This window comes from Parasteatoda tepidariorum, chromosome 3, assembly GCF_982258835.1.
Source record: "Parasteatoda tepidariorum strain Cologne lab strain chromosome 3, Ptep-v5.0, whole genome shotgun sequence".
Taxonomy (NCBI): Eukaryota; Metazoa; Arthropoda; class Arachnida; order Araneae; family Theridiidae; genus Parasteatoda; species Parasteatoda tepidariorum.
This window is the reverse complement of record NC_141757.1, coordinates 40,747,329-40,763,222: the sequence shown is the minus strand read 5'-3', so window position 1 is coordinate 40,763,222 and position 15,894 is coordinate 40,747,329. Positions and strand designations below refer to the sequence as shown.

Sequence of the window (15,894 nt, the reverse complement as noted above, 5' to 3'; positions counted from 1 at the left end):
TTTAAAACAATGTTATATTATTTCTATCTTAATTTTTAATTTGAATTAAGAAGTTATTAACTTCAGCATATTTCCAATAAAACAATTTTCCTTTAATTCAGCATTAGAACTCATCAGTCTTAAAATATACGGACAGTTTCTAAAAATAAAACTATTTTATTAACTTTTAAAAATTTGCACTTTTAATTCCTTAACTTTCTTAAATGTGACCTAACAAATTAGATTTCTCATTTCCCTTTTAAAACAACAATCCTTCACTGAAACAATGTGGATTTAGTTGATTCCTACCTCCCTTGACTAATGATTTTAAGCTTTAGAATCTAAAGTATAAATCAATCAATTGTAAATAAATGAGACCATTTTCCCTCTTGTTCCAAACTTTAAGATTTATGGTATGTCCTGCTTTTAAAAGCAGGTAAGATGACTCAAACCTGCTGACCATTCAGCTGGACGGTCCTCCCACTCTTTAACTCCTGCAGCCACTTTGATGATTTTAAAACAATTCATCTTCAACCCTTTCGTGTCACCAATCATTCATCAGTCATTAGGACCCGCTCTCTAGCATCCTCATTACTATTCAAATAAAGGATGGCGCCAGGAGGCCTTTTACTCCTTATCCATCTACAATGTTTCCTTCGGCTTTCTAGTGACCGGATGTTGGAGATCTCCCCTTCATCTCATCTAGAAAAGATGCGGCGAAAGTCCAGATTAGCGAGTGATTTGTGATGCGTCAGCAGCGGTCACTGTCCACTCCTGATATTTTCCACTTTAAACAGGAAGGGATGGATGTGGGGATTTCCTCTCTGCCAATTACGGGATTTAAAATGCAAGAGTCTCGCAAACAAAGGAGAAACAAATATCAGCTTTCTGGAATATCTTTATTTGGCAACCGCATTACTTAACTGATAAATTCTTGAAAGCTGAATAAGCTGTAAATTCTTGAAGGGCTTTTATGTTCGAGCATGGAATATGCTTCCACGCTTTTGTCCCTGATAAATGGCTCTATCTAAGAATATTTAAAGGACGTTTTATTAAACTACCGAAATTATTTTATTTGAAAGTTAAATTCATTTTAAATTTAGCACCTACAATAATTAAAATAGAAGAGATATGTGAATGTAACTATTAATTAATCTTCAAAATTAATTATCATTTTCTAAAAGCAATTATGATGGTTATAGAAATTTTAAAAAAAATAAGTGATTTTAGCTTTAAAAGTTGATTTTTATTATTATGGTCATTGAAAAACATAACTATAAGTTAGGAATAATAATTAATTTACTTGAAAAGGGCCTCTTTATTTCGTTTCAAATAAATATCCAAAATCTCTTTGTTTGGCAGCCGCATTATTTAACTGATAAATTTTTAAAAGCTGAATAAGCTGTAAAATCTTGAAAGGCTTTTATGTTCGAGCATGGAATATGCTTCCACGCTTTTGTCCCTGATAAATGGCTGTATCTAAGAATATTTTGAAGACATTTTATTAAACTACCGAAATTATTTTATTTGAAAGTTAAATTAATTTTAAATTTAGCACCTACAATAATTAAAATAGAAGAAATATGTGGATGGTTAGTTAATTTTCAAAATTAATTATCGTTTTCTAAAAACAATTATGATAGTTATAGAAATTTAAAAAGAAAAAGTGATTTTAGCTTTAAAAGTTGATTTTTATTAATATGGTGATTAAAAAACATAATTATAATTTAGAAATAATAGTAAATTAACTTAATATCCTTTTTATTTTGTTTCTGAAAATTTATTAATTTTTTTTTTATTTGGAAACCGTATTACTTAATTGATAATGAAAATTGCATAAGCTGCAAACTCTTGAAGAGTTACTACATTCAATCCTAAAAAAATCTTTTCATCTTTCAGCCGCTTTTAAATAGTTAGATTCGAGAATATTTTAAAGGTATTATATTAAATTTTATGATTTTTTTTAATTTAAAACTGTATTTCGACTATGTTAGAGAACTGAAAATAATAAGCTTAATTTAAGTAGTTTAACTTAAATACTAATTAATTTTTAAAATTATTATTTTTTTAGTTTATATGTTTAAGAACAATTTAAAGACGTTCGAAGTATGTGGTTTTTAGCTTATTCATTATTTTTAATGAAGCAACATAGAAAAAAAATTATAAATTGATTAGTTATGAATAATGACTAATTAACCTAAGAATTACTCTCTTAATTTTGCTTTTTTTATGCTAGATTAAATAGTTAAATTTACTTATTACTTTAAAAGGGAATTTTTAATTACTCTCAGTACTACTTATCTTACTACTTTCTAGTACTCTTACTACTTTCTTGATTTCAATTTTTATAAATGCTATTGTTTGGAAAAAATTTTAAAACATTATATTAAATAAACTAAATCTTATTTCTGAAAGTTTGAAATTTATTGCTCTTCCTTAAATATTTTAATGGGTTGAGAATTTTATTTCTAAAACAAATACCCATTAAAGTTTTCATATAAATTTTCACATCAATAAATAGCGAAAGGGATTTAAAACTTTTAGAATTCATCATAAAAAGGAATATGCAAAACTACCTATCTATGAACTGCAATTAATAAAAAATTGTAATAGAAATTATTAAAAAAAGAATATTTTTAAAAATGACTAAGTATTTCAAAGAATAAAGCAGTATTTATTATTTTTAAATTTTCAGTGGGGGGGGGGAAACTTTACTCTAAAGTAGAATAATCGTTTGCGATACTTTGAGTATATTCTTTAAAACATAAATAACAAAAAGAAATAATAAAAGTAACAATAGAATAACAAGTTAATAACAAAAGAAATTTATTAAAATATTTCACACTTTTTTAATATTGAGGAAAAACAACGCTGATCTATTTTTTCTCATGAACTTGACATAGAAAGGAAAAAAAGAAAATGTTTGAAAACTCTTAAAGAAGGCTAAATACTCATATGTTAAGGTAATATTTTAATGGATTCGAATGCATTGGGAACATTTATCAATAAAGTCGTTTAGTCTGTATTTTAAAACAGATTCAATCAAACTTATCAAAATCACTGAAATCACTTAGAATTCGCCACCATCATAAAGTCATATGGAAAACTATTTTCATATGAATTCGAAAACGAAGAAAATTATTATGGAAATAAAAAAGCTCTTCAACAACAAATGGGTATTCTTAAGTATTAAACAAGATTCAATATATGTTTTAAAAATTTAAATAACGTGGGAAATTTACTGCAAAACCTTACACAATGACAGGCATCTACAAAATTATTTTTGCACTTTTATATAATGAAGAATTAAAATTAAGAAACGCTAAACCTTTTTCTCGCGAAATTAAAAAACTCGACATAAAAGGAAAAGGTCACATTAGATTTAAAAAGAAGTCTTCGAAAATGACTAAATACTCATATGTTTAGGTAATATTTAAATGAGTTGGTAAACTCCATTAATAGTGCTCTAGTCAGCATTAAATAGAGATTTAACCTCACGAATCAAAATCACGATAATAATTGAGTACTCCTCTACATGACGGGGAAAAAAATCATATTCAAAACTATTTTCCCATAAATTTGAAAAAGAAAAAAAATGGCTCTAGGAAGAAAACACACTCTTAAAAAAATATGCTTTAGTATAAAACAATGTTTAATATATTTTAAAATTTTTCAAAAGTTGGCAAATTTACTTCAATACTTTAAAAACGCTCTTCGAATTACTATACAACAAAAAGTTTCAAAATTATTTTAACACTTTTTAATTGTGAAGATTTAAAGCAAAAGGACGCTAAACTATTTTTTCTGCCATACTCGAAAACTCAACTTTAAAAAGTAACGAAACCTTTTTTTTTTAAAAAAAAGAACTCTTTTAAGAATGACTAAATACTCATATGCTTAGATAATATTTAAATGAGTTGGGAACCTACACCTATACTTCTCTAGTCAGCATTAAATATAGATTTAACCTCTCGAATCAAAATCACGATAATAAGTGAATACTTACAACAGGAAATGAAAAAAAAAATCATATACAAAACTATTTTCCCGTGAAAAAAAATGGCTCTCAGTAAAAAAAAAAAAAAAAAAAAAAAAAAAAAAAAAAAAAAAAAAACACTCTTCAAAAACAAATTCTAGAAGAAAAAATGCTTCAAAAACAAAGAGAATTTTCAAAATTATTTTAACACTTTTTAATACTGAAGATCTAAAGCAAAAGGACGCTAAACTATTTTTCCCACGATACTCGACAACTCAACTTAAAGAAAAAGGTGACGAAATTTTTTTTTTTTAAAAAACCTCTTCAAAAAATGACTAAATACTCATATGTTTAGGTAATATTTAAATGGGCTCGAATGGGTTGGGAACACACATCAATAGAGTCGTCTAGTCAGCGTTAAATAGAGATTTAACCGCACAAATCAAAATCATGATAATAATTGAATACTGTACAACATGATATAAAAAAAAGAATCATAAAAAAATAACTAGAAAGGGGAAATTGACACATTTGAATTTTTCAACCGAACATAATGGGTCGTAGACCACTACGTGAGATTTTTCTCACCAAAAAACGAAACCCCCCACTAGGGCTCATTTCTAATCCAACACAGAGTTATGTTGCACCCCCTGCTAACTACATGCAATGTTAACACGCGTTGCATCATGGGATTGCGGAAGGAACATGGACTTTTATTTACGCTTCGGGAACATTTAACAGGTAACACGTGACCCTTTGTCATCTTTTTTTATGTAACATAGATTCCTAACATAATGGAACAATTTGTGAAAATTGTAATTGAACAAAAGTAATCATTTTGAGGGAAAGGCGTGAGAATACACGAAAAATAAAAGACATTTTTTTTTCATCTTTTTAATCTTTATTTTTGCATCGTGTCTGAAACTAAGCGCAAGGATAAAAAAATATACGTATCCTGAATAAAAGTAATCATTTTGAACATAAGGCGTGAAAATACGGAAGAATTTAAAGAAAATATATTTTTCTCACATTTGTTTTAATTTTTATTTTTTCATCGTAATCATAAATTCCAAAAAAAAATAAATGTATCCCGTACTAAGACAATCATTTTTAGAGAATAGCGTAAAGATACGTAAGTATTTAAACAAAATGTATTTTCCTCACATTTGCTTTAATTCCCATTTTTGCAAAGTAATCATTTCAAAAAAATATGTATCTTGAACTTAAGTTCTCTTTTTGAGCTAAAGACGTAAAAATGCATAAAAATTAGGAGAAAATTTAATTTTCTATCATTTTTTGAATCCTTATTTTCCTATCATGGTTGAAACTAATCATTAAATTTGAAAGAAAAAAATATCTATCTTATTTTTACTCCCAGCTTATTCATGCAAATATATTTTATTGTTGTGTACCTAATATCCCTCAAACTTATAGATTGTTTTCAAAGTAATTAAACTCTAGCAAAACTAAACAATCTTCATGCACTTTTGAAACAATAATGAAAAATCAAGAATTCGGTAATTTAAAATAAAATTAAAGTAAATGTACAGTGCGCAAAATAAATAACGGACTACCCTGAGTAACTTTTGATCTAATGTTCGGATCATCACGTTTTAGGACCCAATCTTAATTGTTCAAGAGGGTGACTTCAAATATGATAATTAATTGGTGTAGACGATATTTTAAGTTGCAAAATCAGACACAAAACGCATTTTCTCTGAATAAACATACATTTTTTTTTCCGACGGATTCGGATTTTTGACCTTTAAAATATAGGGGGTAACAGCAATCATAGAGATAAAGTTTGGACCTCTTAATATTTCTTTTTGCGTATTTCTCAATATCTAGAGAACTCTTTATGCGAATTGAAAAAAAATTTTACGCATTTAAAAAATTGGTTTATCTAAAGGTTATCGTTATCTATCCATGCAACAAAAAAAAATAGTTACTTTCAATAAATGAGTATTTTTTTATTCAATAATAGTCGAAGCATTTTAAATTGTAAGGTATAAAAGTTTTCTACATTATTTTTAAAAATGCAATTTTAAATGTAAGCGAAATCGGTCGAATTGTTTTTTAGAAATCGTACTTTAAAAATAAAACTTTTAATAAAACTTTTATACTACTTTTTTTAATCTAGAATAAACTTAGTATTAAGCTATTATAAATTATTAATACCAATTTCGTTAGATTTATTGTTTACCTGCTAGTGAGGCAAAATGTTTGAGCAAAAAAACGTCAAAAATTTTTTTTTATTAAACTCTAAATTAAGAATTTTATTTTCTTACCCTTGCAGGAATCCTATTTAACTCATAATTGTTTGCCACTTCTTTCAGAAGTCTTCCAATTCGCTCTGGCATCAATTTTGTTGAAGACTCAATCATTGAAGGGCTATTTTGCTCTGGTATCAGCTTTAAAGACGTAAATTTTGAAGTGCAGCTTAGCACAACATCAGGTAAGTTAGCGTTTTTCGGAATCACAAATGGAGTTTCAATTTCTGTAGAAGTATTCGAAGTGTGAAAATTGTTTGAATGGATAGTTTCACCTGATGAAAACCCTGCAATTTTTAAAGGAATAAATTACTAAAAGCATAATTTTAAACAACGAATATTTTACAGTTTCAAAAAGAAATTGAAAAAAATATTTTTTACACACTCTTTTTTATAAGTGACTACTCATATCGTGATGTTAAAGATAATCATTGGACAATCATTATAGGAAAAAAGTAGAAATGTGTTTATGATTTTATTGAAATATTCTACCAGATTGATAAGTTCATTGTAAAAAGATATTTTCATTGAATATTTATGATAAAAACTAAACATGATTATCACTAGTATTTGTTATCTTCTTCTTTTATTCATTAGTGAATTATTATAAAGCTATTCTGTAAAAATGGAAGAGAAATTCGCGAAATCTTCTTCCTTTATGACAAAATCATTTTCTAAAATATATTCCGTGAACGTATTTTGTCAAATGCGAAAAACCACGATCTTCACATGTTTAAGGATACATATTTTGTCAAAAGCATTGGAATTAATGCAATTCAGTTGATTAACAAATACACACAAAAACTAAAAGAAATAGGATTGAATGTAAACTCAGAAGTACCAGAAACTTACTAAAAAACTTACTGAAAAGCTTGTGGAATAAGCGATTGCAGCGTTAATCTTGTACAAACCCGTCATTCAGTAGGAACTATTTTAAAGTCAGATAAAAAAAAATGTTGGTGAACTCCCAGAATGCACTGGGTTGATGCATAAGTGAAGAAACTGTCTTGTCGAATTTTTGAGTCCGTGTTTTTTATAAAAATCACATGATTTCAGAATGAAATAATTGTCAAATAATAGCGAAATATTGCTTAAGGGTTATTGAATTTTTTTTATAATCGTCGTTGAACAGCCGAAACGGTTTTGGGTTTACGACTACAAATATTCATCTCCGTAGCCTTGTAATCTTGAATCCAATATAGAAGACAATATAGAAGAATTTTATAACACTTCATTATTTTGGCGCACCCTTGCATTATTTTGGCTCATAATAAGATTGCGATTTTTTCGTCTTAAATTTTAACAACCTTTTAAGTAGTTTAACTACTTTCCAACTCTAAGTTAATTTTGTTAAGTAAGATTGCATAAAATAAAAAATTAAAACTTTGATACTTAAAGTGAGGTTTTTTTATTTGACAAAAAAGCTTCAGAAACGCTCTAAACAATTCAGTGAATGTACGTTGTTTGGTGCATTAAATTTTAAATTATTCGTAGTGTTAAGAAAAAGAAAATAAACGCAGAATTATATCTTTTCATACGTTATTTATTTTTAAAAGAAGAAATTAAAAAAAAAACTAGCTTACTTTATTTCCTGCAATTTAAGTCTCCCAGTTATTCTTAAGTAATTTGTAAAGTTCAGACTCCTAGTATATTTCAACCTTGATTCTTTCAATAAAATTTTCGTGTTTAAATGTTTTCGAATTTAGAAAGCAGTTTTAGTTTCTTTTCATAATTAGAATTGTGAATGAGTTTCTGTAATGTGGTTATTAAAAAATTTACCCCTTGAGATAAAATGGCATCAGCTATTTTTATCTGACATGTCCTGTATATTTTGCAGTCACTCCTCTTACGACGTATTTTCAGATTCCTTTTAAACAATGAAAGCATTTACGTATTTGAAATTCTAAATTTATATTTAAACAAAGAAAAAGCAAAATTTCTATTGAAATCAGTCAAAATTACTAATTTGGAAGAATGAATGAAATCCATCAAAACCACACAAAAAAAAAAAGTATGATCAAAAATACCAAAGTATGGTAAAATTCACCATGTTTCAGGCTCTATGGGAACATTAAAAAGGCAGTAATTTTTAAAGAAATGCATTGGTAATGGTTAAATTAAAAATAAAATATGGTTTTATGGCATGTGATAAACTTTGTCAAATGTGGTAAAATTTGGTAATTTTATCCCGATACTTTAGAACATGACATAAAAACCTCTTATTCGGTCACATGTACTTTTCAGCTTTGAATTTTTTATTAAATGTGTGGTGGTAATAATAACTATAATTTTAAAAACCAGAATTTCCGGTGAACCGTTACGATATGAAAGAAAAAATTACCGTATATTTTAATTTAATTAACCAGAGCTAATTTTGTTTGTTTTGTTTCTTTTACTAGAAATGTCATTACTATACAATGCGATAATTTTACTAGAACTTTTTCTCTATTTTATGATTTTTTAAGATCCCTCAAAGAATGACCTTTTAAATTCTTTTTTATTTTATTCAGCAATTAAGCAGGTTTCGGTAAGTTATTCTATACTGCTTTACGGAAGAGATTCGTCCAGTTTCAAAAGCGTCTTTCCCTTTGTTTTAATATTAATCTGCGACTTCTAATGAGTACAGTTTTCGAATTTCATTTTTGACCAAGATTCCTTAATGTCTGTTAAGGGTGATCAATATGGAATACTCTTCATTCTCAGTAACTAGAAGCTTTGCCAATCATTCTATAATTTTAATAACTTAAAAAATGGCTTAAGAAGAAGCACTAATATTAATGTTTAAAAACTCCTTTTCATATATCAGTTCCTTAAAATTCATTACTAATGAATAAAACGAAATCATTACAATATTCATTATAAACTACATTGCATATCTTAGAAATGGCGAGAAATTTGAAAGAACGTATGAATATTAAAATCTAAAGAATGAACAATAAAAATTGTTTCTTGTAGCAGAAGGTTTTGATTTTTAAAATTTGTTTTAATGCTACAAATTTTTACCTCTGACAATTTATCTTATACAATACGTGTTGATTGCTATTGTTTAACTTTTGTTTCAAGTATCAATATTGTTTAGTTATCGAAACAATTTAATTGCTTACTTCTTTTAACTGTTTAATTAATAATTTTTAAAGTACAAATTATTTTCATCAAAATACATCAAGAATAATACAGAAATAATAGATAATCATTTCTTGGTTTCATTTATTCTAAATTTTAAAGATAAACGGAGAGCTTAGTTATATTATGTGTCATTATAGGTATTTTTTGATGTGTAAATGATCTCATGCAAATAATCTTAAATCTTACCGTATAATTTAATTATGATTACGATGCTCTAATTTAACAACAATGGCTAAAACGATTCTCACACCAAAAATTTTTAAATTTACTTGGAATATTTATGTATTAAACCTAAGATATTAATTATTGTGATGGACATAAATTTAAATCATTAAATCGTTGCATTTTCACTAAATTTCAAATTTAACCCCTTCAACATAAGCTCTAGTTGTTATTCAAATCTAAAAAGTATTCCATGAAATGTAATTGAAGTGTTTTAATAAAAATAATATCACGGAATATTTCAATTATTTGATTATTACGCAAACATCAAGTTAATTGCAATAATATAATTTTTGAAAAATCTGAAAGCCTTTAAATTTATTATTAAAGATTATCTAAATAAAAACAGATAGTAAATGTGAGAAAATGCTTGCAGAAAGCATAATATTACATAAATTACGGGAAGAAAAGCCTTTGGTTACATTGTTTATATCAAGTCTTCGAAAATAACAGCTTTTCACTGTTATCTTTTTTTTAATTGTTATTAATTTATATAAAGGAAATCATCTTTTATTTAGTGTTTCTCAAATTAATCTAAAAATTATTAATTTTATATTTTCAGATTATATTTTTGCTGACATAGTAGGTTTTTTTTTTATAAGTTAATAACTTATTCAATATAAAGAACGCTAGCATCGCTTGATGCCATTTATACTATTATGAATTACCGTAAAAACGGTTATGAAATTTAATTTACTTTTTCAGTTTAGTGGAGTTTATCTTCATGCTGGAAAAAATACACAGAACAATATAAATTTCCTTATTAGCAATAAAAAATTACTAACAATGCTTTCCAAACTTTTTTTTTTTTTGTAATAAATCTTCTTTGACCATAAAGGAAACTTTTCAAATATATACCATTAAAAATGCCATAAAACTAATGTCTCATTGTTGTTTTTAAGAATTTTGCATACAGATTTGTACAATTTGTGTAAAAAATTTTGCGTGTTAATAATGTAATTTATTGGTAAATATTGAGCTGGCATAATTAAGGAACGACAATGACGTAATAACATAGAAATATTGTTACGAGTTAGACAAAGTTTTGTAATTGAACACTTTAAAGGCTATTCACCGAGTAAAAGGCATTTAAAAAGGATCTTTATTATGTACTTAAAAATTAAGCTAGTAACGATTTTAATAATGAAAATCAATAGTATATTTTTAGAAATTGTAAAATACAAAACAGTTTTTCAATTTTTGTAAAATATAAAACATTTTTTCAAGTTTATTTATCCTGGATATTTTGCAATCATTGCCCTTAATGTATATTTTCAAGATCCTTGTAAAAAATGAAATAGAAATTGTACACACTTTAGGAATGGCAGATTAATATTTCTTACGGAGGATAAAACGAAAACTCTCATAAAGAATCCCTAATGAAGAAGAGGGGTATCAAAACCAGTTTGTTTACCAATTGCAACTTGGATGCAACTTTAAATTATCACCCTCTACACTTCTCGGTTCCTTTCGACAATCGAGCAGAGTTTAGTTCTGCCTTCCTCAATAGTGGTTTAGTTCACTACATTTCGATAGCAATTTAATATTCTTTCATTTAAATAATTTATGACTTTTACTATTTTTTTAAAAAGGTTTATGAAAATGGAACTTCTTGTATACATAAAAATAAGTAAAATGCATAAAAAACCTCACTTCTTATTCCCTCACTATATATTCTAACTATATATTCCCTCATTATATATTCTAAATTTCCTCTCGAATACTTTTCACCTAAATAATTTAAATCTGAAAATTCTTACAATATTTCGACTAATTTTTGACATAGATCTATAAATATATCTGCATTATTAAACAATACTCTATAAAATAAAATAAAATAAAATTATATGGATTAAAATTATCTAATCTAAAAATTGTGAATTTTCTGCTTTTTTTACTTCAGTTTTTTATAACATGCATAATATATACCATTTAAACAAAGAACACCATCTTACCTGAAAGTCTTTCGCAAATTTCACAATTTCTTAAAACAGGTTGGTTAATTTCATGATCAACAGTTGGTAAAACATTGTTTTTCACTGAACACCAATGCACCGACATTTTTAGTTCCAGCTGAAATAATTCAAATTTTTAAGCATGTATTTTAAGTGAAGATTGAGCGCAGCTGATTGAATGCTTACTGTTGCATATCGCGATTGAATATTTGAAGAATGAAGACGAAACAAGAACTTCCAAGAGCGGGAGAAAACGCGGATTCTCATTGCGCATGCGTCAATTTTCTCCCATGTCCAATCAGGGACGCAGTAGGGATACATTGAAGTAGTATATTCATTGTGAAAAAAGATAGGGAAAAAAAAGTTGATCTCAAAGAGTTTTTCAATAAAAATAAATATTTCCTTTTTCTTTTATTATTATTTTTTCTTTTAAATTGAAGTCGATTTTTGAAGTTGATTTTCATACCTTCTTAATTTTTTGTAAGAGGCGAAAATAAATGAAGTACAAACGAAAGAAAATGAAATAAAATAAAATTAATTTCAAAAACAATTAAGAAATTTGTAAAACCGAAAAAAAATTAAAAAACTGAATACCCAATTTTAAGCATTTTGATTAAGCATTTTGATTTTTATTATCTTGATGATTCACTCTAAATAATTTGCGCAGGCATGTTAAGTTACGAAATCAAAAGCAGAAACTTGTTGTTTTGACTTTTTTATTTATGGATTCATATTTTTAATCCTCCAATTATAATAGTGGGATTAGAAATAAGCTAGAAAATATGATCCTAAATATTTATTCCTAAGTACCGTTGGTTAAAAGTTTGTGGTCCTTTTGATAATCTTATTATTATTATAATTTTGCACGTGTTGCCATATCTGTAAAACTGTTTAAGTGAGTAAAAAATTGTTTGCAAGGAATTATTAAACATTTTTACCCTATTAATTTTAGGGAAAGAAAACTAATTTGAAAATTTATTTATTATTATCTAATATTAGTTGAAAATATTTTGAATATAAAAGTTATTATATTATTTTAAACTAATGCAATTTAAAACGAAACAGTGCACACAAAAAAATTTAAATGGGTTAATTAGTTTCTCAGCTGTAAAATTTCACCAGAGCAGCATTTTTTAATTTTCCCTCCTCAAAAACTATTTGTCTAATTTTTTTCAAATTATAACATCATTTATAACATTTCATAGTTTAAAATTATTAAAAAATTTGGATACAAAATAATTCAAAATATTTTGGTTCTTACCAATTAAACAATTTATAAAAACTATTAGCCTAATTATTAAATAAAAAAAATCATTTTGATAAAACTGAAAATATAATGTTTAACAATTAGCAGGAAAAGCAGTGGTTTCCTGTTTTAAAATCTACGAAAATTCAACACTAATAATAAAATAAACATTTACAAGATTTTTTTTCCGTGTATTCATTTAATAGTAATTGTTGAGAGGTTTAAGAAAAAAGTAAACAAGTCAGAAATCGGTATTAATCAACACTTTCTTTAGCTTAGCTGATACGTTTTCCCCATTCAATAAAAATATTTTTACCTTTTATAAAAGTTTAAAAATAAGTTCAATTAAAAATAAGTTTTCATTTGTTTCTTCTAATTCAAGAATTAACTATTTAAAAGCTAACTTTTTTGTTACCCTTACAATGGAAAATACAAAAAAGAAAGAACTTATATTTTACCTTAGAAATAACTGAGATTTCTCTTGTGTCTTTAAAATATTTATAATTCTTCCACTCTCTCAGAAAGTAACGTGCATTTTTCTTAAGTAAAATTATTCTCGTGAATATACCTACAAGCTCACATTTTTCCTAATGAAATAAATCTTTATAACGATTCGATTTCCTACATTGCTAGAATTTCCATTCTAAAATTATGGAAAAATAACCGGTAGTTGTCTGTCCGTTCAATTAACCATAAAGTTTACAAGGAAGAATTTTTTTTTTCCTTTTGAAAACGTTTACAACTAGTATGGTTAAAAAGCCATGAATACAAAATGTACAGTTTTTTAATCATTTACAACTAGCATGGTTTCAAAAAAAGAAATTTAACTGGACATAGGAGGCTAACTAACTAAGAATAACTAGGCTAACTAACATTTTTCCTGTGTCTAAAAATATTTATAATTCTTCCACTCTCTCAGAAAGTAACGTTTATTTTTCTTAAGTCAAATTATTCTCGTGAATATACCTACAAGCTCACATTTTTCCCCATAAAATAAATCTTTACAACGATTCGATTTCCTACATTGTTAGAATTTCCATTCTAGAATTATGGTAAAATTACCGGTAGTTGTCTGTCCATCCACTTAACCATAAAGTTTACAAGGAAGAATTTTTTTCCTTTTTTTTTCTTTTATGGTTAAAAAGCCACGAATACAAACTGTACAGTTTTTAATCATTTACAACTGGCATGGTTTCAAAAAGAGAAATTTAACTGGACATTGGAACTAGGTTTTTCGTTAGGTAATGGGCACTGGAGTTAGGTTGTGGCTGAGTTGTGTTTTATCAAGAGAAATTATTGTAGTTTCGATCTGCCCCGTTCTGTCGGTCATGAGATTGACAGATTAGCTCTCTGAGCTATATTATGTACTCAGCTGCAAGAGACTAAGTGACTTCATCAAGTGGTGCGATAAAATTGTGGTTGTTTAATAGTATTAAATGAAAACAGTTAATAAACGGTTTCCTTCACTGTTAACAGTTTTAATACTATCTTATTTGTGGTTATTTGACTGTTTTTGTGACTATGGTAAAATAGCAATTAAAGAAACTGTTATTTAACCATTTTTTCCGAGAAATTTCTTGCAGTGAATTCATAGGAGAAACAGGAAAAAAAATTTAATACTGGACTTTTTTTTTAGGAAAGCAATAAAGTACAAAAGATTGCTTTGGTTTAAAAGTTTCTGTACATCAGTTAAGCAACATACATATTAGAAAAACGTTAAATTCCACTTTCTGGAGACATCTCTTTTCTTACCCACAGATAGGATAATTACATTAATTTTTATACGACCTATTTAAAACTTTAGCACCATTTATATAAATAATGTAGTTCCATTGAAAGTAATATATCAGTTTGCGTTTTTAATTTTTGGTCAATTTTTGGTTCAATTTTTAATAACTAAATAAATATTAAACACGTAATTTTAAGCCAGTTTTCAAATGTTAGCGATTTTGCTTAAAAATAAATTTAAAACAAAAGCCCTATTAGCAATCAAAAATATAATAGTTAAATAAATTTAAGGCATACAAAAATGTGGTTATCTTGGTAAAGGAAATCTTTACGAAATATGAAAATACATGTATTCGAAATGATACTTATAAAACTTCTAATCGCTCTCGAAATCTATAAACATATTTGAAAAAAAGTTATAAATTCCAAAATTTATATAATAGATGTGGAAAAAAGTGACTTTGACTATTGGCAATTTTCCGATAAATATCTAATATAGTTTTGAACAAAATTACGGAGCTATAGTTAGATAAATTGTTTTTTACTCAGTTAAGCTTATGTTTCTTTTTCTATGCATCTGCACATGTTTTATTCATGTTAAACACTGAAACCAATATTTTTATTGCCTATTTAAATGGCCTTACACATGAAACAAATAAGCTCAAATTGATTCTTTTCCCGTAATTGTTTATCGACTGCCGTTATTTTCCACAACTGGGAGATTTTTTTTCTATACTTACTAGCAAAAGAATGATAAATACTCATAAAATAACACGCAATGCAAATCACTTGATTCGCGCTAAACACAGACAATAACACCTATTCTTACGGATATTCTTTATCACTTAATACCCAACGTCCCCTATGTTTTTTCGATCGAAAATTATGACAGACAGTCACGACATAGTAGGGGGAAAAAATTTTAAATCTGCAACTTTACTTTGAGGGACAATTAGTTTTATTATCCCCATAAAAACAACGAATTTTAGTCTTACACGCCAAGATCCAATGAGAATTATGTCTGACCATAAAACACGGACGACAAAAGGGACGGCATAAAAGACAAACAATACATTCTGGAACATTCTTTACAGTATATGAATATTATTATTATAGTTTAGTCGTATATCTCATATGTTGCAAGTATTCATGCATACACAAAATGTTCTGCAAAGATAATGTTTTTAGTGTCCGTTTTATGGCTTAACGGCTGAGCTTTTCAATGAAATTGGCTAATGAACTTATGCGAATCGGAAGCTAATGCTTACTAAGCATTAAACTGGATCTGGATATTTTTAATAGGTTTTACAGAACTAAAGCTGCCACGTAAATATTTAATTCCGCCTTTGTGACCGCTTATTTATTCAAATTAATTTGTTAAGATTAGGTTTG

General features: G+C 26.8%; 1 protein-coding gene across 1 annotated transcript in view; it reads right to left on the bottom strand.

The window, feature by feature from the left end:
- The window catches only part of LOC139426940 (uncharacterized), a 55,988-nt gene extending 44,273 nt beyond the window's left edge, over window positions 1-11,715 (bottom strand). The window contains exons 1-2 of the mRNA XM_071187123.2: window positions 11,529-11,715; window positions 6,244-6,512 (exon numbers count right to left, since the gene is read on the bottom strand). Of these exons, the coding sequence (XP_071043224.2) occupies window positions 6,244-6,512; window positions 11,529-11,634 (375 nt within the window). The 5' untranslated portion in view covers window positions 11,635-11,715. The remainder of the gene's footprint in view (window positions 1-6,243; window positions 6,513-11,528) is intronic.
- Window positions 11,716-15,894: the final 4,179 nt, after the last annotated feature.